At 38.4% G+C, this 22283-nt stretch overlaps 1 protein-coding gene across 1 annotated transcript in view; it reads left to right on the forward strand.

Moving 5' to 3' along the window:
• The window catches only part of TRPM7 (transient receptor potential cation channel subfamily M member 7), a 67880-nt gene that overhangs the window by 8390 nt on the left and 37207 nt on the right, over window positions 1-22283 (forward strand). Inside the window, exon 4 of the mRNA XM_019471319.1 lies at window positions 22023-22102. Coding sequence (XP_019326864.1) covers window positions 22023-22102 — 80 coding nt within the window. The remainder of the gene's footprint in view (window positions 1-22022; window positions 22103-22283) is intronic.

Consider the following 22283-nt stretch of genomic DNA (forward strand, 5'->3'; position numbering starts at 1 on the left):
GCTGCCCTTCGCACCCCTCCGCTCCTCGGAGCAGCGCCCTGGGGAGCCGGTCCTGCGGCGGAGGGGACTTCATTCACTGCTGAGAAACGTGACCTTTCGTTTAGTGCTCTTTGAGTACTGCCGTAATCCTTCATTATGGTTTTGTGCAGTGCCAGAATTTATACGGCGGACTGTGTAGTTCTCTGGGATGCGGCTGTTCTTCCCTTCTAATCTTTCTACCTATTTCATTTTTACAATTTCTACCCATTATTATATACAAGGGAGTGTATAAACCCTTCGAAAGAGGCGTATGAGCTTCTACAAAGAAAACACAGTTTTAATGCCAGCCCTTTCTTCTTCTGGCTGCTAATCGGTTCTTTATCCCTATAAGTTTATTCCTTAATTGATATTTACAGAATTTAGTGAGCCATCACGTCAAGTGCTTTCAAATAATTTTGAAAATCTAAGTGCGGAGTGTAAATCTGTGGATTTCTACAGTCTGCTTGAACTTCTAGTCAGATGCTTTATTTCATTTCAATAAAGGCGTTTTATTTCACAGTATATTGTTCAAAACCACAGGGATTCATACCCAGGAATCCTCCATTTCTGACTATATCTGTGAACTGTGTAGAAATGTGGGCTGTCTTTTTCTAGAATCTGCAAATCCACCGCTCTTCTAGGAAGAAGCTGAAAGCGCAACCTTCCGTTCTGACTTGAAAGAGTACTTGGCATCTCCCATTTGTGTGGTACTTGCTCTTCTCAGCTGAAGTGTGGGGGTTTTTTTAGTTTTGTGGGGTTTTGTTCTTTTTGGTGGTGGGTTTGTGTTTTTTTTAGTTTAGTTCTGGTGTTTTGTTGGTGCTGGCACAGCCTAGAAATGTACAGATTGTTTTTAACCATTATAGATTTGTAAACTGACCGTGGCTCAGCAGTTTTTCTGGCAATGTAACATGTTTGCAATGTTTTATACTTACCACATGTTTATCAGATATTTTGAAACCACTGCTTAACAGGTGTTTTGCCTGAGTTGAATATAGGACATTTTATGCAAGTTCATTTTGCTAAAAATTTCCCTGCTGCTCCATGACTGTTTAGCAATTTGAAGAATTGCTGGACAGTGTCCAACATTAAATCGGGAATTATTCTAAAGAGTGAGTTGTTCAGTGTGGCAATTCCAGGAGTTCAGTCTTTTTTTAATGTGTCTGTGGGGGTGAGATAAGTGTTTGCTAGATCATCCTTCATACCTTCTGGTATGAGGCCATTCTTGACTTTGCTATTTAAAGTGGGGGGAAAAAAACCTTTGTGCATGTGGAACTGTTTAGGCTGGTTTTGGACTGTTTGTACATTAGTTTCCTGATGTTTTACTTTGATTTTTTTTTTTTTTTTGCTTGCTTGAGCTCAGGAGTGGAAGGGTAATTTTCCCTTGTCATACAAAGGCACCTTGAAACATCACCTGACATTTAACAGTTATCTCACTTATTTTAAAGATACTCTATCAGATCGTCTACCTCCCCACACGGATTATCTTGGAGAGAGGTACTCTATTGTGTTTTAAACTTTCACTTCTTTTCTTGTCCCTTGAGGCTCTGCGTAACTCTAGTCTTGCTGCCTCACCTTTTTGTCTTATCACATCAGCCCTGCTTTCTCTGCTCTGCTGGTGATAGACTGCAGTATCCAGACTCCTCTCTTTTTCTCATAGTTATCTTTACCACTTGCTGTGCTTCCCTTTCCTGGAAGCTTTGCACCAACACCCAAACTTTTCCTGCTTCTCTTTCATGTCCCTTCATGAGGTGCATTTCTATTAGCTGTTCGGTCCTTGTGGGCAATCATGACAGATGACTATTTTCTAAACAAACCAATATTGTTTTGAACTTAAATAATTGATGCTGACACAATAGGGTTTGGCCATATCGGTTTGTCGATTTTACACCAGTAATGTTGCAAATAAATCTCTAAAAGGACTTGTCAAAAAGCGTGTGTGAAGGGAGGGAGATGCTTTTATAATTACAATTTGTGTGCTTGACAGGATTTTGCATAGTAAGTTTAATTTTCTTCCCCAGAAAGACCCTGATTAGCCTAATTAGGAGTTTAATACGTAGTTATACTAGCAGTGACACTTTTACTAAACTTCTGATACTGTCAGTGTATTGTCCGAAACAAGCCCAAATTTGAAGTTCCGGTCTGTAAAGACTTGGGGTTGGATTTTGAAATTGTGGCTTATGCTTTGAAAAATCAAGACAATGAAATGACACTTCTCATGCCAATATACTTAACCTGAAAAATCTATCTTTGTCTCTTTTTTTTTTTTTTGACAGATATTTATTTCTTTTGGAATCCCTCATTTCTTTTAACTGTGTCTACTTTGGCCGCAATGTTTGCGTGCCACATTAATTTGCTGAAACAAGTAACATTAGTTCTGTTTTTTTGTCCCACTTTTTTAAAGGCAAACTACAGTAAAATCAAGGTGTGTGTTTTCCAGAATTGAAGTTTTGTCTTTGAGGTCATGTTTCTTGTTTCTAATGTGAATAATTCTGTCTTGGTGCATTTTAGCTTCACTGGTTGAAATTCCGGCAGCTGGCTTTTCAGCAGATAAATTACTGAATAATCTCACTCTGTGTGTGTATTTGGATAAGATACTTAGATGATTATTAAAGATAATTTCACTTCTTACCCCTGATACTGACAAGTAGCGGTGGCCTCTGACAAATAAGTCTATATGCTTCATTATTTCTACAAAAAATAGTCAGTGATACTGACTTGACCTGTGGTAAAACTTGAATGAAGTTTGTTGCATGCTTTCTTCATGTCCCCTGGCCTTGAAACCTTCTTTCTCCTCTATTGTGTTCTCTGCAATCTTGTTACTGTCCTTTATTTTATTTAATCCCAACTTTTTTGCTCACATGATGAGAATGTACAGGTAATGGTGTCATGTTAATATATCATGATACAACCTATACTGAAAATGATCTGACTAATCCTTGGTTTCTGTTATTTTTATTACTTTAAGCTTAGCTTTTCTTTTACTTGAATTGTAGATGTTTTTGTATTTCAAGTAATAGAAAGCTAATCTAACAAAAGAACAGAAAAAGCAAACCCCAAAACCTTTGTATTGGCAAGCTTCGCTTCCTGACCGGGCTCAGCTCAGGATTAGCTGGGCATCAGCGCTGCTGCGCGAGAGAGGAGGTAGGTTGCGCAGGAGGTGACTTGTCTTTTTGGTAGCAGCCAGTCATTACACCAGCGTCGCCTGGCACACCGAACCGTTGCATCTAACTGGATGGGACCACAGACCCGGGCAGCAGCGTTTCAGAGACCAGTCTCCATCACAGCCGTTGCACTGACAGAAAGCATGCTATTTTTTTTTGAGGAGTGGTGCGGCTTTTTCAGCCTTCTTTACAGCTGTATTTTGCTTAGCATGTAAAGTGGATGTGAGCCGTTTTAAAGCGGGGGCGTGAGCCGCTTTCTTTAACCACGAGGTTTGCTGGAACCACAGTGGAGCTCGAGTTTGTTTTTCTCCCCAGCTGCTGTAATTCTTGCATGGAAGAAGGGACAACGCAGGTTGTCTAATCGCTGTTAGGCGAGCAGGGGAAATTTCTTACCCCTCTGTTCTTTCCAAGAAGGAAAGGCCAGTGAACTTCTGATGGGATAATGAAACATAAAACCCGAGAGAAACTGGGATAAATAACATTGTTATCCTTAAATGTATCAGGGTTTTTTTCCTTCCCAAGGATTGGGTGAAAAGTGTTCTAAACATATGGGAAATACAGGCAGAAAAATAACTGTGGTGCTGATTGTGGTGCTGATAGTTCCAAAAAGCTGCCTTATAAAAGGACTAGAATATTTATCTGTGGAAAATGGTTTGACAACATATGGTATAAGGATGTTGCAGGAATAGTCTGTAAGATAAATGTAGCGGTTGATTGCCAAGGAGAGTTTAAAGTATGGTAACAAACTTACAGCACGTTAGAGCGGATTGAACTTGGTTTGTAAGTTATGCCGGTTTTTTCCCCTTAACTAAAGCAAAGCTCAGATGTTACTGAGGTGATAGGCTTGGGTTAAACCTTAATTCTGGGAATTTCTGTTGTGGTTTTTTTTTAAATCCTAAAAGTCGGATCAAAGTTATGAATTATGCAATACTTACATTATTAAGAGCAATATAATTTTTTTCCTAAAGACTCTTACAAGTGCATTCTAACTCAAGCTGTTTCACACATTTTCTATCGTAGATTTTCTGAAATGTTTGAACTCTCTGTGTATATGGCAAATGTTCAGTTGCTGAGTTAGTGTATCCCAACCCATCTTTATTTCATTTGATTTCAGCTGAAGGAGGATGGCATGTGATACATGTGCTAGCATACCTGTTGACTTTCTACAGCTGCAAGATCAGAATTTTACAGGCTGATTCAGCAATAAAGTTGGTACTCTGTTGCGTGTAGTTTGACAACTAATGTTTTCAGAAGATGGTCCAACTTCAGAAACAGCTATTGTAAACCCTGTGCACTTCATCTTCAACCTGTCCAACTGGAGATCACTAGTTTGCATTCAGATACGGTCCAACGTGAAGTGCTTATTTTGTTTAAATGCACATCGTGTTTTGCAAGAGCGTGCAACTGGCAAATACACCGTTTCAAAGTGTATAGGTAGATGTGTGCATATAGTTTGTCTACATCTGAAAATTATGCATGTGTGAATCTTATCAATGTCTAGACTTACTGCTAGTAATTGTAATGGCAACAATTTGGGGAGGCCTCTTTCTGAGTTGGAGAGCTTTGGAGCTATTTCAAGGTCTGTGGCAGCCTCGTCAGGCTTTTTGCTTCCTAGTCATGGATCCCAAAGCCTGGTGTGGATGACTCCCAGTGCTACTGGATTCTGCCTTTAATTGTTTACTACTAACCAAATGAGATTTAAAAAAAAAAAAAAAAGCTGCAGGTTGAGAATTAGCATATTTCTATTAATTTCTGGCTTGCTGATTTTTTTTATTATTATTATTTTTTACTGACAACCTTTTGGGTGATTACTGCAGTATATTTTTGCTGTCGCACACTAACACGTTCCTGCTTGAGAATACGTTCTCAGTTACAGCTCTAAGCTAATTTAATCTAGCTGTTCAGCCTTTCACCATAATATAACTCTCTAATCTTCAAAGCCTGGGAAAGTGTCTGTTACAGCTGAGTCAGTCTTAACACAATGGTTATTGCAATTGGATACCAGTCTTTGTTCCGTGTTGTTCCCACTTACCTCTACCCAAAGAGGTACTTATTTTCTTCATCTTATCTACTTGATTCTTGTCACCTTTGCTAAGAGAGGAACAGAAACGATGTTTTCACTTTGTAGTCCCCTGATTTGTGTTGGGTGGAATTTTGCAAGATGTCCCTGGCTGACAGTTCTTATCCTAATACCTGCTAAGTTTTTCTCCTCCTAATCCTAATACTACAAAGTGATAATCAGTTTTTGTGAAATGGACTTGACAAACTTGACTTTTAAAATTTAAATGTAATAAATAAATTTACATTTATGCCTTCTGCAAATTAATTTCTAGTTGCTCTGTTAGGAATACTGTATTTCACAAGCACTTATTGCCTAAAAATTTCTAGACTCAGGGCATTTTTGGAACTTGTATTACTCAGCAGTCCAGGTCTTCCCGCTATTACTCACTTCATTGACAATATAGTTCCCAAGACTGGCCTGGAGTGCTTGAGGTGTGGATACGTGAGTTGCAGGGTAATAATCTCAGATACGAGGTAGGGCTGATGTTCAAGTCCATACCATCTTTACTAGCTGCTCCCAAGTCTGCCAAAACTCTTCTTAAAGGTGTGGTTGTAATCCAGTCTAAACTCATCGAAGCCCTGGCTGTCACCCTTCCACCCGTCCCTTTGTGCTTCCCTCTGTGCTCGGTCACTGTTTTGGGGATCTGAATTGAATAAACATCTAATCACCTCCTTTTTTTTTTTGAGGATTAATTCTTTTGTTGGTCATTTCCCTGGATCGGCTCTCCATGTGACTGCATAAATGCCGGTGCTGGTATGAGATAGGGTGGGATCATGTGCAGAAGCTTAGGAAAATGAGATTGTGGCACCCCAAACTTGACATCAGCTGTGAAGCTGGTTTGGAAGCTTGCTCTGAGGCGGTTGAGAGTTGACTTGTGCGATCATATTAGTCAGTGTTCGATTACCCTGTGTATCACCCACTCTACATGAGTATTTTCGAAGTCTTACAGCCTTGTGTGCAGGCGTGGATGGAACCGCGCCATCACAAGTCAGGTTCTGTAGCCTCTTCAAAGTATAAACCAAATTGCACTGCAGACCTTGTCTAATAGTACTGTAGGCACGTAGTAGCTATGCTTGAATACTTTTGTATCTAAATTCTTGTTTACAGAGGATGTTTTCTTGACCTTCTTTTCTGAATGTGTGCTGCCAGATGTAAGGTAACTTTTTTTACCAGATATGTTGTGCTGTAGTCTGTCTTTGTGAACTGGGTTGCACTCGGATGAGTTTGATTCCTCCCATCAAGTTATTTCTGTTGGCAAATGATCCACTGCTGGTAACTTGTCTCGCATAACAAAATATTGCTACATTTTTTCTTTCTCCATGTTCTTAACATGCTGCTTGTTTGCTTGTTAGTGCTATTCCCATCCCTGTTTAACTTTCTCGAGAAGCTGAACCTGTTCCTTTGGGGTAGGAGAGGGCAAAGTTGCATTCTGCTAATGTGAAGCTGCATTCTGCTAATGTATCTGATAGAGCTCAGCACAGCAGCCGTGTGACCAGGTTAAAAGACCATCATGCTGATGTACAACATAGTTAAAATTGCATGTATATTGGTTTTGTGTAGTAAGCTCAATGCAGTATACTGGTTTGTGGCTAGAGCCAGTCTGAAAAAGCTCAGCTTCCTTTCAAAGCTTGTCCCCGTGGCTGCTGCGGTCATGCAAGTATTTAGTCAGGTATAACTTCAGTCACCTGAATAGGTTAAATTATGCCTGTGCTTAAGTGACACATGATTGGAGCCTAAAAATACCAGTTGTGTAATTACAGAACTGTTAATCAACTTTCTCTTCAATTATAAAAATCAGTTAATCTACAAGAGTAGGTGCAGTTAATGATGTTTTAAATTTCAAAGTCTTACCAGTTTCTCCTGTGTTGCCTGGCTGCAATATTGCCTAAACTGTAGTTTGCAGAATTCTGTTAAACAGCAAATTTAATAAAACTTCAACTGAAGGCATTAGAAGAGTACATGGCTGAGGGTGATCTTCTGGCCAAAAAGTTTGAGAGTGTTTGATCTTGAAGGAATTCCGGCTCATGGTAGTAATCTCGCACTAGGGAAAGAGTAATGAATCACCGATACCATAGCTGACAAATACCCTAGACAGCTTTCTAGGAACTTAGCAGCGTCTGGTGTTGCAAGGCCTCTAGATGCAGAACTAGTTGGAAGAGGCTCGCTCCTCCCGATTTCACAAGCTATAGTGTTTGCTGACTCCTTAATTGTGCTGCTGAAAATGTTCGCGGGGTTACACTGCAGACTAGCCCGTGGGGCAGCCCTGCGAGCACTTCCCTTGGCCTGTGTGAGGGGCGCTAAGCAAAGATGTGGAGGTTGGGATGGACGTTAACCTCTAAACTGGCATTAACTGGCTTTGCAGCCAGAGGCACTGAAAAGCAGAAATATCCCCTTAACTAACCTTTGTCCTTTTAATTTGTGCCAACTTCAGAAATGGTCTTGAGGAGGATTTATGTCTTTGCCTCGTTAAGCAATTGGTCTGTCTTATTCTTGGTTTCTTTTATAAAAATCTTATGCAGAAAAACCCTTTTTAAGTTTTCAACTGTAGGAAAAGCACAGTTTGTATGCATGCAATTTCCCATATAAATCCTACCTCTGTATGTAGAACTCGGGGACTCTTCGCTGTTAAATTCTCTGTAGTTGTTTCGAACACATTAGTGAAACAATGTGGTCTTTTTATGTTGCTTATATGGGGAAAGAGGGCAGAAGACACTCATCATCCTTGTCCTGGTTTGGGCTGCCAGCTAGTGTTACAGGTGAATGTTCTGCAGTGATGAAGGCTGCTAACAAACGAGTCATTGTTTGAATGCATCAGTCTGGTTGTGCTCGGTGTTCTGTAGCTCACGAGAGAAATATTTGGTGCTGGTATAATCATAGTACTTTGCTGGACAGCATGGCACAGTAAACTTCAGGCTGCGCTTTCTTCCTGGTATAGAAAATGTAAAAGACTGAAGCTTTTCTGCCTTCAGAAAAATCCTGGTTTGGGGTTGTAGAAAAATGTTTTCTGGTCACATGCATGTAGACGATCTGCAGGATACAGGTAGACTTTGCAGAGAGGGGGAGTATTATTCGCAAAAAGCTAATTAGGCAGTGAGTCCCTAGGCTTGCTCAGCGGAGACTGAGGGGGATTCAGAGCAGCTCTTTTCTCTCCTCTCTGCAGAGAGGATGTAGAAAAATTAGCACTGCTAAGATAAGGTTAGTCTTTTTGACTATCCTCTTGGGTGTCATTACTGGATTTTTCAGGGTTTTTCTGACAAATGTAAAGATCTTGCATGTAGGACAAGAAAAATCTTTTGTAATTAATGTATTAACAGTTAGTTGGGTTTTAATTATACCATGAATTAGGAAAAAACATCTTCAGTGCCAGATGAGAATGGATGCTACACTGAAACCCAGGGTATTTTCTCACCTAAAATGTGACCTTAGGCAGTACGTTCTTGCTTCATTGGCAGCTCTCCGAGAAATAAAGAAATACCGTCTTAGCTTCCTTTCCTTCCTGAACATCAGGATACAGGTGCTTAAAAAGAATGCCTTTTTGTGTGACAGATCTGTAGTCTTTTCCTGGATGCCTAGAGTAAGTGTGCTTTGGGGGATTATTTTGATGTACCTTGACAGTATACTTAGATCAGCTCTGCTGTTTTGCTAACCCAGTATCTTACTGCTACCAAAGGGGATGTCCTACTTCCCTTGTTCCCACCCTGATCGTGGCCATGTGGTCCTTTCCTGTGCCTTAGTTTTCTGCCCAGTTTGCATCTGAATCCGTTCATTCTGACATCAAAGCTACCTGCTCTTTTTTTCCTGGAAATAATGTTGTGCTGGTTTAGGGAGCTCAATCAGCTCACCAAAGGGCTAGTGCACAACTGCTGGTGGGAGGGGAGGGAAGTGGCAGGAGAACGGGTTTTAGGGCAGAGTGGTAACTTGCTCAGCTTGTCTTCTCTGGCTGCACCCTCACTGTATAATTTGAAGAGCTGCATCTGTTAAAGCAAATATCTCCTCTATGTATCTTGGCTTTGCTGTTGCCAGGACCTCCACCTCCTTACTGTTGTCTTTTGTTGCTCTAGAATGATAGTCTGTCTTCACTCCTTTCCCCCCCAGTAGGCCAGAGAGGAGCCTGAGGTATAAGTCCGGTACAGCTTAGGCAGGCCTTTGTGCCACATACCGCTCAGCGTTGGTGAGTTTTACTGGAAGTGAGTACGCTGGAAGAAATTATAATAAACAGAAAACATTTACGAAGTGCAAGTGGTGTTGTGATCTCTCAATATAATTTAATTAGTTGTTCCCCCCACCCCACAAAAAAAACAAGTAACTTTTCTTTGTTTTCTAAAAATCATATAATTAATTTCTGAGTGATTATTTAGGCTTGTGGTATTTAACATAGGTGTGTTGCAGGTAGTTCAGTTCTGTGGGTAACCTGCAAGTCTGCATCAACATTTTGCTGGGAGAGCTGAAAAACTGTAGTTTCTTTGATCTGCTTAAGTAGAGGATACCTATGTCACTGTGCAATAAACAAAAATTAAGAGATAAGATTGAGACAGTAAATTGTACATCCTAGGGAACTACCTGCGTTGCTTCATTATACTTTCAGATAGTGAACAGTCATTTGGAACAGATCTCTTTTTTACATTTAAAATTTTTTTCTTCTTGAGTTGATCTTCCTTGTATCAAATATATTTAGTTTTCTCTGCTAGAGCAAAAAGGGAGTTTTTGTCCCCACAGATTATTCTGCTTTTTAGTTGATCTTGTCCAGCTTGATGAATTGGAGTATTTCAAGTCCATACAAGTGTTTGATAAAAGGTTTGTGCTTTTGATTTGAGATCTGAATACTCAGCTTGGGGGCTCAAGCTTGCTGAGGCAACCCTGTGAGACTAGGGTAAGAGAAACACCAGAAGACATTCTTCTGTTTCCCTCTGCATTAGAGCTAGCCAGACCTTGGTTTAAATCAGTAGTTAGGCATTAGGATGTCTGTGCTTCTATCTTAATTAGCAATGCTGTGTGCATGTGAAGAACGGTGTGATAGGAAGCCTTGTAGTCCTTTTGGTAAACGGTGCAGTGAAATGGTACGTTTTAGCAGCCTGAGTATTGACTTGGAGATAAAATGAGTGACTTTAAGCTCTCTCACAATACATTGTGTTGTGTAGGTTTTACAGCTCTGGCTGTAATATTTAAAAGAAACATTCACGAAGAGCGATGTATGAGTGTGTAGTTGAGACTTTCAAAACCTGCTAATAACAAAATGGTTGAATGCTAATGGGAAAATCAGTGTAAAAGAATATTTCAGCAGTCAGTATGAGGTGGTGACGGAGAGCTCAATTTTTATGTAAGACTAGCCTCATGAGATATCAACAAAATAAGACACAGTAGCTCAAACAATTGTTTCCCTCAAAAACAGAGGGTGGAAATATTTAGAAGTGCCTAAATAAGCATTATATATTATTTCAGACAGTAATTAGCTGCTTTCACATTTGCCTAAATAAATTCAGTTAAGTTTCTTTTTTGCACTTTTCTTGAGTAAACAGAAACTACTTAAATAGTTTTAGTGGGGAACTTTATCTTCTGATAAGAGTTTAGGTACATGGATGTCTCTAGAATGCTGTCAGGCTACTTATGCCCAGAGATGAGGGCTGTAGTCAGCGTGCACCCTTGAGCAACTGCGGACCTAGCTAGCTCTGTTAGGAGAGCTAGTTCTCTGTCTTGACAGGCAACGAAAGTGTAACTGAATCCAGTAGCTCTTTGGTGAGCTGAATTTAAAAATGCTTAAGTCTTTGTAATTCTACAGTAGGTGAACTATGCTATAGCAAATTCTTGTTTTGCTTGTTTTTCTCCCAGCTCATCCTGCTTTCTCCATCCTATTCTAATCTCCTGAGAATTCTGGTCACTGTAGAGAGTTGACCAAAATGTTCGCTTCCCCTACTGTAGCTAGCAAGTACTGGCACATTGGTGTGCACGTGTGTACAGGCAGGGAGAATGTAGAGAATAGGAGCTAAGACAATGTACCCCATCACACCTCCACAATGCTGTCCGTGAGTAATGAACATATTCCCCTTACCAAGGAATTGAAGACAGTTCTGGGGTTGTATGACTAACTTCTGTCTCCCTTAGACATCAGGTCCAATGCTGATATTTTAATACTAGCCTGGAACCAGCCTGATATTAATTTTCTGCTCTGAGATGACTTGCATAACTTATACAAAGTGGTTTTTGTTTTGTGTTTTTTTTTTTTTTTTTTTTTTTTTTTTTTTTTTTTTTTTTTTTTTTTTTTTTTTTTTTTTTTTTTTTTTTTTTTTTTTTTTTTTTTTTTTTTTTTTTTTTTTTTTTTTTTTTTTTTTTTTACAGTCAGTACTTGCTGTTAAAGTGAACAAAATTCCAAATCTGTTTCAGGTGGTTCTTTGGTAGCGTGTTCGCTGAAGGGCCTCTTTCCTAATGTTAGTAGTTCTGATTATAAAAATAAATTGGTTTTCCCTGATACTGTGTCTAAAGGTAAGTTTTATGTGAAATTTCATCATCCTTAGCAGTGGTCTGGTGCTGTCACCTATTTCACATGCCCACTAGTATGTTCTCTTGCTCTTCCCTCTCACCCATGCTATCAGAGAAATATTATTGATCTGTAATAATTTAAATGCAGGCGAAAGGCTTCCTGGTTTTGTTTTTTTTTCTTTAGATATTCAAAGGGTCATCTGACACTAGCTATTTCAAAAATCTCTTCGTGATAACAAGTTTCCATTGCTCTAGTGAGTTAATAATAGCCTTCTTAAGTCAGCAGGCACCAAAATCTTTGCTGTGATGATAGAGAAGTACCTTTCTTTGTATGACATTAAAAATAGGTAAGATCTGTAAATGGAACAGGCTAAGAAAGTGGTAGAGCAAGACCAACAACATCCACCCTTCCAGCTTGCTTTTGTAGTTGTAATGTGCTTCAGCACATAATGCATTAACCAGACGTTCATGCACTTCATGAACCAGAAAGGCAGGACCTTCTTTAAATCTGCAGCTCGAATAAAGCTGAAATACATCGTTTGCACTAGGTGAAGTAAACCTGCAATGTGTATGCCGTCTATGAATAGCGGCTGCCAGAGCTGAGCTTTTTTCATCGGGGAACAAATCGGAAGCAAATCAAGGGTAGGATTAATTATTTGGCTGGTCTCAGGAGCCCTTTCCTACTGCTTTATTTCCAGAGGTGGCCACCACTAACTCCTTTCTTGCATCTGTGACTTGTATGCCCTATGTGACGGGGAAGGGACTGGAAGTTGCTTGGGGAGGACGGCCAACGGATCCAGGCTACGTGAATTGTTTTACCTCTGAAAGCGTGCCCCAAGCCTCATTCCTTCCAAAAATAAACCCAGAGTTTATAGGATTGTCTGTTCATACACCCTGTGTGGCACGTGCAAGGTAAGCCCAGCACTTGCCAGAAATGTGGGGTATGCACCAAACTAATTCTTTCATGTGGAGTAAATCTGGTGAGCTAGGAAGTGCAGAGGTTTTAGCAGCCATGCACAGTGTGTCCCATGGATCCCTGCAGAAAGGACCAGGTTGAGTGGCCATCCTTGATACCCACAGAAATTATATGACCCACTTAAAAAGGCTGGGCATCGTTTCTGTTGCGTGTTGGTGAGTAGGTATGCTGACTCTGCCTTCCTGCTGGTCTTATTTAAGAGAGTGTGTAGGCTTGCAGTCTGCATCAACGGTAAGATTAGAACAACTGCAGACTGCAGCTAAACTGTTGGCGTTGAGAGAGGTGAAGAGGATGTAGACTATACAATTGTATCACTGTAGATAAGGAAGGAAAAGTAGGCTGTGTGTTTAAAAACCAATTTGGGATTGGTTTATATTGGTGACTTGATGTAAGAGATTTGGGATTGGTTTATATTGGTGACTTGACATAATTAAAAATGGGTTTTGACCGAATGACTTTGGCAGAAAGAAGCAGGCACTGTATGACAGGTTTGAAAACATTCCTATGTACTTTTGCCATGTATTTTTTTGGAATCTCTCATTTGAACAAAGTGGGTATTAGAGTTAAAAAAATTGGCTGAAAAGCTGTAGCTATATTTTCCTTGCAGTTACTACCACATGTTCCCTTTCTATCCTTTTCTTTCAGCTGTGGTTGTAAGTCTTAGGGGATAAAGAATTATTTTTATCTCCTTTGAAAACTCAGTGGCCCGGTTTGTTGATTCTAGATCATAGCTTTGGTATATGTTTTGAAATATTTTATGGAATGCATCAAAAACTGATTGGTCTGGGAGCTCATAGAAAGTCATTTATAGATCCTTCAGAAGGGCTAAAATTTTTTAGCTTGGTATTTCATTAGTCGGGAGGATTGCAAATGTAAACTATGTTGAAATCAATTTACTTACTCCAGTTTACAGCAGTGAAACTGGTTTACCTTCTTCTGTGTTTTCTTTTTCCTACCGAAATTCCAAATTCTGTTGATGAAAGTTGGGAAATAAAAAGCAAAATATGTTTCCTCCCCCCCCCCGGCTACCGGCTACTCTGCTTTTCTGAAGGCATGTTCAGGAACAGCATGCCATCTGCTGTGCTGACACAGTCTTAGCGTCTCTGGTTTTGGCAAGTTTATTTAATTACTGTATCTGTTAATTGGACATTTAACTCTGAAGGTGTTTATTGTTATCTCAGCTGAGAGAAAGCCATTTTGGAATTACACCAGTGTGCGTGTGTCTTCTGGAATAAACCATCAGTTGGTTTCAGTGTGACCTGAGATGTCTCATAATGTATAATCAGTTGTGAAATATTTTCTAGGTATATTTTAATATTTTTTAATGCCTTGTATGGATGGTGTATGTGTTTTAAGATTTAATACTTTCTAAAAAGGAGGAGTAATTTTATGACTGGTCTAACTGCAGAACAGCAATGCACCTTCACATGGGTGTTAAACCAGCATTTTCTTTTATTTATTTATTTATTTATTTAAAAATTCCCCGGACTTGCTCTGAATTTTCCCCTGAAAGACCTGTATTGCAGTTAGAAGATAAGTTTCCCAATAATGTGGGTAAAGTGGATTGAGTTCTGAATGTAATAAAAATGTCCCAAAAATATTAGGTCTGTAGGTTATATTCTGGTGCATCAGGATTAAAAATAACGACTTCAGAATGTTAAATTCTGTATATGAAGTTATGGTCTTCTGAATTAAATGAATCTATAAAAAAAAAATCCCCAAACAACTTAATTTTATGCTTTGTGATTGTTTGGTGAAAAAAATCCCACAGAAGCAGCCTGTTCTCCAAATAGCACATTGGAATCACTGTCATCAAGTTCGAGAGAGCTGTAAAAATCCCTTTTGACAAATCCCAAGTATTCTTTGCATCCAAAACAGCACGTGGATTTGGTGAGTTCGGTGGTGACTGCGTTTAGTCAGAGAAGAACTTGATGAAACAATAGCCACTCTGTTAGAGACCTGGATTGCTGTGAAAACTGTTCAGACCAAATCTCCTGAACTGTTTAATAAAGAATAGGATTGTTGAAGGTTTGTTTTCGGCACTAAGGGAGCCATTGATATGAAGATTGGTATCTTGCTCGCTGGCTCATTTGAGGTCTGCTTCTGAATACAGTGTGCAAGAGAATTGACAGAAGACTTTCTCTGACTGCCCTTTTTCCTTCCCTGCTTCCTCAACTGTTTTTATTTAAAATAAAACCAATATTTTCTTGCTATCGAGCAAGGTATTTTCAGGATTGTAGCAATATTTTCACTAGAGAAGTCTTTCAACCCAGAAAACTAGAGCTGTTTGGTTTCATATGAGTCAAGTGAAGCCAGGTGAACTGTTCTGGGCCTGCTCAGAACAGGATCTTCAACATAGCAGAGACACCTTTCGCGCACGATGGGTCTGTCTGTGTCTGACCCGTTCGGGTTCTGTGACAAGAGATGCCCCAATGGGTTTGGGAAAAAATAGATGAAACAACTTTTTCTTGTAGATGAGGCTGGTAGTTGGTTCAGAATAATAATAAAATAATCCTGTTGTGGACTGCAGGTAAAATATCCTTGCAAAAATTTTCATTTGTAGTGGATTAAACAACAAGTTAAGATTAGTGCACAATCCTTCTCATTTAGCGTGACATACTTCACAAGGATACATTAAAGCACCCTGTATAAATATCATTTGGCATTGTGATAATATTTGGGCCTTACTGTCTTTCTAGTATTGCACATATCCATACTTTCTATAGAAGTCACTTAAAAAATTGGTAAGGTTGACTGGTATTCTAGTTACTGATTCAGGAACAAATTTTGTAAGTTTTCTGTATGTGCTGTGTGTTCTCTGGACAGACAGCACTGTTATTCTTCAGCAGAGGGTCTTTTAAATATAGTTCATAACACTAGCTGGCCAAATGCTTTGTTTTCTTCCCCCCCTCCTTTAAAAAAAACAAAACAAAAAACCCCAAACAGTAATTATAGAGGTATGTAACTTTAAATTGCAAGGAAAGCAAGTAAATTAAATGTCTGGGGTTTGCTGGAGCCAAGAGTTTAAAACAAATGTTAGCAAATGTATGGCATCAAACTGCCTACCTTTTTCTTTTCTCCTCCCATCTGCTTATTTACTTAATGTTAGCTGAAGTTCTGAAGACTTTCCTCAAATGGTGTTTCCTTGAGGAACTGAGGTGTGCTCTGCTAGCATTTTGAATACAAAATTTTAGGTATTTTCTTTGAGAAGTGTAGGCATAACTGTCTTTCAGATAACTCTCCACCCCATACACAGCGGCTTAGTTACTTAGCTCATCCTGGGATGCACATTTTCAGTATCATTCAGTTAATTTGTACTAAGAACAAGTCCAGGTACTTTGCCTGGAGCATGGTTCTTACTGCCTTAAGGGTTTGAAGCCCCTGCTGGAAATCTTTGCAGTGAGAGCTAGCATGCATTTTATTTATGGCACCTCTTCCCACAAGAAGTTTTATGAATTCTAAACTACTTGATATGCGTTAACTTAATTGGATATCATATTCATCCTGGTTGTTTGGCTTTACTTGGTTTTATCCAGCGTATTGAGTATAAGAGTGACAAGGTAAAGGCTTGTTTGGAATTTCTGCCTTTCGGCTATAGCTGCAGGAGCCTGGCGCTCAGTTAGGGGTTAGCTGGCTGGGCAGGGATCACAGTTCAGTCCCATGGTATAGCACGTGTTTGGCTAATGGAGTGGGGATCTTAGATAAGAGATCCTCTTGTAAATCATGACAAGAGTGTGTGCAGTATGTATAGTTATATAAGAAGCAGTAACTTGTCAGTGGACGTTTCCTTGAATAGACAAGATAAAGGACGTTCTTAGTACAGAATGTCTCTTAGAAATGTTTTGAAATTTATCTTGTTGGTTGTAAGTGACCTAGATGGACAGGACTGCTCTACGCCAGTGCTAGCACGAGTATTCCTGCTGCAGACAGTTTCCACTGTATCTTCTTGTTTTCAGGCTTCCTGAAACTTCCCATGTATTTTCTCTTGCCCAAATGGAAAGTTCAGCTTTCTGGAAAATTGGAGGCAGTGGGGAAAGAATATAGAGTCTATTTATTTTTAAACAAAGGACAAATAAAATTGGAAGATTTTCTTCTTTAAAAACTATTGCATATATTGAACTGCCATATAGTCTAAGCAGAGATTTGAAAGCTGAAATATGAGATACCATAGAAAGTGGTATGACTTCTAAATTTGAAACTGAGGTCTATGCAATCAGTAATTGAAATCTCTATTATCAGCCTCCCACAAAAGTCACAGGTTGGAATATTATTTTTTTTAATCCAGTTCAGTTTCCTGATTCAGCTGGTCAGCTTTGTGGTAAAAAAAAAAAAAATTATCAGCAGAACTGCTAAGTTAGTAGGCAGTGTTGCAGGTTTGAGAGCGATATATTTAGGCTAAGTTAAAGTTTAGTTTTGTAACAAACATTCTATAACTTATGAGCCTCCAACAGGATACAATATTACAAATGAGTAGAATGAATAAACTGGGATCCTTTTGTACCTGAACAAGTTCATGATTGTCAGCTATACAGTATATTTATACCTGAGATGTTTGTGTTCATTGGAAGTCATGCAAGTTATTCTGAGACCTTGCCAAATAGGAAAGCTTACTTTCTCTACTGAAAATAATTCAGACCAAGTTTGTTGGATAAACTCAGAGAATTTCACAACAGTTTGATAAGGCTCTGTTGTCCATCACTTGCTGCCCTGCTAGAACTTAGTCGTCTTATTATTTCAATATGTTGAATAAGAGGCTCTTTATAAACACTTGTGTGAGTTTAAGGGGGGAGAGTGGTAGGTGGTTGGGGTTTTTTCTGATCTCATACTATACTTTGACTGCTTCTTTTCATTTGTAACTTGCTATACACAAAACCTTAAATTATAGTTAACTTTGTGTTAAAAGTTTCATTCTAGAAGGAGACTTGCTAAAAATATCCATCACGAATTTCAGTAAAGATAACATAAGGAATTCCTTGCATCTTGAGCAGGTGCACTTAAATAATTTCTATTATTGATGCTTTGGAGTGCTAATGCTATTGCTGAATGAAAAATAACTAATACTTAAATGGCTATGGCAAGACTTTAACCTGTTGTAAAAGGTTGTGGGATTATTTTGGCGTTTAGATACTGATACAACTTCCTGAAGTTGGAAGTACTGTAGCCAGGCACATTCTCTTGAGTTTGTAGTTCAGCAAATACTTGTGTAAGTTTTGTTTCAAATAGCAATTATAACTATTTCAGCACTTGTGAAACTGTTATGAAAGGACTTATTTATTGGAAATAGATTAAAGTATTTCCTTGAATCGTGATCCCAGGGTGAGTATATCTCTTCTAGCTTATTGAATCAAATCTATGTGCTTTTTGTTTCTTGAAGTTCTTTCAGAAGTACTGAAAGACACAGTGAACTTTGTTGTCTGCTCAGAAATTAGTGCAACCAGAATGAGGTATCTTGCATAACCCTCTGCAGCTTAAAGACTGAGCAAAAGCCTTGTTGGCCACTTCGGGACTAGGAGTTAGTAGTTACTACAGTACATCTTCCAAAAAGTAAAAGTTAAGTGTGTTTTGGTGTGCAGACGAGATCCTGCCAACATTGACTGCTAAGAGGTCTTAATGTGGTGAAACTTTCATAGATACCTCACCTGTAGGAAAAAGATGGTGAAGGAAGTTCTGGAGTAACATTAATTGTATTAACGTTTTTCTTTGAAGTCTTAAATTTTATTTAGCTTGAGAGATTTGGAATGCACAGGATAGAATCTGGAAAACTAAGTTTGGGGTGTGTGTGTGTGTGTCCCAAGATGCAAGTTTGAAAGGAAAGAAAGTAAATAGTTGAAAAGTAGCTCATTATATGTTGATACTGCTTGTGCTTTTTGGGGGAGGGTTCATAGTTCCTTTTCCCCCCCTTTTCTTTCCTTTTTCTTGAATAGCGGTGCTACAGAGCTCACTGTATTGAGAGCTCCTGACCCACGTTGCCTGTAAGCATCGTGTAAGGTACGCCTTCTACCATACACTAGCAAAGCGGGTCACTCTAATCAGCAGAAGTTGCCCCGTTACTGGAAGCAGAGTTTAAGAGGTGTAGTTGTTTATGCTGCAGAGATGATTAAAAAGCTTTATTAAGAGTAGGCAGTTTTTTTAAAACAGTCTGATAACTTGCATATTGATTTTTGACAGCTGACTTGATCTCCTATTTTAACTTAATCTGTAGCTGATAAGGAGGTATTTCTTAGAGGTAATTGCTGTGACTAATTTATCTTAACACTGTCCTCACATCATCTTCCTTTTTCTGGTCATCACAGGAACATTATGTAATAGTAGTTCTTACAGGGAAGGCAATACCTACCGTGTGTCAGTTCTTCCCGTGTTTTTAATGTGATCTTTACCCGTTTATGGGAAGTGTCTGTTCTCTTAGTTACCTACTTACTCTTACTTACTCTGTTCTGGCTTTGGTTTGCTCCCCTTTCTCCTCTCCTCAACTGAAAACAAGACTCTCTAATTACCAAGTTCTGTATAAAATCTCTTGTGATAAAGATTGATCAGCATACAGCAGTGCTTCTGGAGAGAGTCTGATTTTACCAAATGAAAAGTTCTGAGTATGTTTTAATAACATTATAGAGCTTCCTCCATGTAAATAGCATAGATGTACCCATGGTCTACTGAAAATACTTTCACTGCTGAAGAATAGAGAGAAATCCTTGATGAGTGGTTTACACTGTACATTTTTTAAGATAGAAATTAATAATTTTTTTTTTAATTTTCAGATCCGTTTATTATGAAAAGTGGTGTTGCACATTGTCAGCCAGTGTTCCTTGTCCCCAGCTTTGATCACCGCTTAATAATAAAACAATATTGCATGGAGCAATTGATGCAATTACTTGTGGTTTATATACTTCAGATTTCAATATCTAGCATGTTATGCCTATGATAGCGTGCTTCAAGGTGTGGTTTTAGACAGCTGACTAAAACTTTTAAGTATTAAATTACTCTTCTTTTGTCTTTTTATATTCTGGAGGATCTGCAGAGTTCATATGTAAGTTTAAACTACTGCAATGTTAAAGTAATGATCTATACAAGACCTCAGTTTTAAGAAATGAAGTACAAAAATACGTACCCACATAAACAGTGGGGATACTCAGCTAAGCAGAAAGCAGCTTCCAGAACTGGGATTCATATTGCTAAGGCTTAATAGCGCTAAAAAAATACTATGAGAGGAGGAAGCTAAAAATTTGGACTACCTACTATATGTATATTTTTACATATAGTATGATATACATATATAAATGTACATATACACATATATCAAATTTATTTTTATAACACTGCTAATATTCTGATAGAGAAGAGAGAAAGCTGTTTTGAGCCCAGTTCCTGTAAGGCACAGGTGTCCTAGGAAATACCCAGCTCCTTCATGGAAAGCGATGTGCTTCTCTTATCCAAGAACTGAGGAGAACGCTACTGAAAGATTAGAGGTGAATTTTGAGGACAGCAGAGGAAGAGATCGTCTCTTTCACAAGCCTGTTAAGAGTCAGTCATTTTGACCTTCTGCTCCAAATGAGAAGGAAAAAACCAAAGAAGAGGCAAAAGCACCATAAATGTAATAGAATCCTTCATAATACCATGTTTGCATATAATGTCTAATATCATTCTTTCCCATGTATAGGGAAAGGAGGTAGTACAGTAACAAATAATGGCTTTGGCTATTTGTTCCAGGTGTTTAAGATATTAATTTAAATGTAAAATATATGGTGTGAGTGCTCATTCTGTTGTTTACAGCTCCTCTTCCCCGCCATGATTCTTCCCTGTGGATTGTGCCTCTACCTTTCTCCTACCCTTCTTTCTCTCTTGGGAAGCGCCTGTACCCTGCAACTTTCCATCCTCCTTGGAAGAGACTGGTGGCCCTCTTAATGTGAAGACAGAAACTGGAGCAGCAGTTTGTTGCCGTCTTGACAGATTCATAGTCAAAGTTCACTAAAATATTGGAAGGAGAGCATGATGAATAACGTGGGAAAGATCTGCTGAGTCTGGGAAACGTTTTGAAAGAGGGTGGGCAGTTGAGGAACAGTTTTCCAGGGGCCTATATTAGAACTAGCTGGTACATTCTTGCGGGTAATAATTTCTCTGTATTATCTTAAACTGATCTTGAAATTGTGGTGAGTGGAAAAACCATCCATCTCTACTGAGTCTTCTGACACAATTAATCTGGGAAAAAAAACCAACTTAATTCCTTCCTAGTTTCCACAGACCTCTATTTAGATACCTGTGAATAATATACATCAGCTTTTTTTCCCCCTTGTTGTAAAATAGAACAGGTATGAAATTTCTCAAATTTTTCTAAAGGTGAAATGTAAATGTAGAACAGGCATACTGTTAGCAATGAAGAAACTTTAATATAATCTTAATGAGGATTTAAGGCAATATTGCATAAGGTGCAAATTGGCATCCCAAGATTTTTTCTTGGTTTTAGTTACTAAAAATCAAGTCCGAGTTCCTTTCCCAATGTATTGCTGAAACATGACATAGACATTGGGCGTTATGCATATTGTTTAGCGTGTAATCCTGAGATTATCGTGTAAGATAATGTTACATGGTTGTTTAATGCAACTGAAATTAAATTATGTCCAGCTATTAGAGTAGGTAAGCATTTGAAGAAGTAAACATCCTTAATTTCATGTTTCGGAACATGTTTCAAGTTTAAGCTTAAAACACGGCTTAGAGATGCTAATTAAATTTATTGAAATGAAAAGTTTCTTGATGAAGAACAAAGGTTATGACCTATTTATTGCTACTAGAAAAGATTGCCAGTGTTGTTAGAAAACTTCCTTACCTGCAATTTCAAGATTAAAATTTTACTTTATTAAAGAGGTAAATAGATTAAATTACTGTTATCTCAGTGTAGTGCAGCTAATTTTCAAAAATGTTAACTTTTTTTTTGTTCTTAGCAAGGTAGGTAAACAGTATATTTTGAAATTGTTTGGGGTTTTTTGGTACATCTTTATTTGCATATTGAGATTTTTGCTATTTAAATGTTAGCTTTGAAAAAAGATTACTTTGGATTTTAACAGATTTGTGTATAAAATAAGTTACGTAATGATTCTGGTTATCTCAACTTTTAGGCAGTGTGAATTGCTTTTATAGGTTCATACATGGTTTTGTTAGTATTTTGGGAGACAGTAAAACAGTAAATGACAATTTAACTTGTTTATGTTAGACACTACTTGCCTTCATCTTTAAATAAAAAACCCCTCACGTTCTAATTCTTATTTCCTTAAAAAGCATTTTTCATTGCAAGGTTGTGTGATTTGTATTTTATAATACTGTTACACTTTTTATTTTTCAGTCCCAGAAATCCTGGATAGAAAATACTTTCACCAAGAGGGAGTGTGTGTATATTATACCAAGTTCAAAAGACCCCCACAGGTAAACGAGAAATGATGCAAGAACTCATTGCTGCGCTTAAAAATTAAAAAAAAAGTCAAAAAAGTCAGTATTGTAAAGAGAGTATATAATAGAATTTTGGAATAACTACTCTATCTGTATAAAACACTGTCTTTAGTTCATTCTTTCGTGACTGGGCGTTGTCACTCTTTGTGTCTGCCTT

The sequence above is a fragment of the Aptenodytes forsteri genome, unplaced genomic scaffold, assembly GCF_000699145.1.
Source record: "Aptenodytes forsteri isolate BGI_AS27 unplaced genomic scaffold, ASM69914v1 Scaffold1, whole genome shotgun sequence".
Taxonomy (NCBI): Eukaryota; Metazoa; Chordata; class Aves; order Sphenisciformes; family Spheniscidae; genus Aptenodytes; species Aptenodytes forsteri.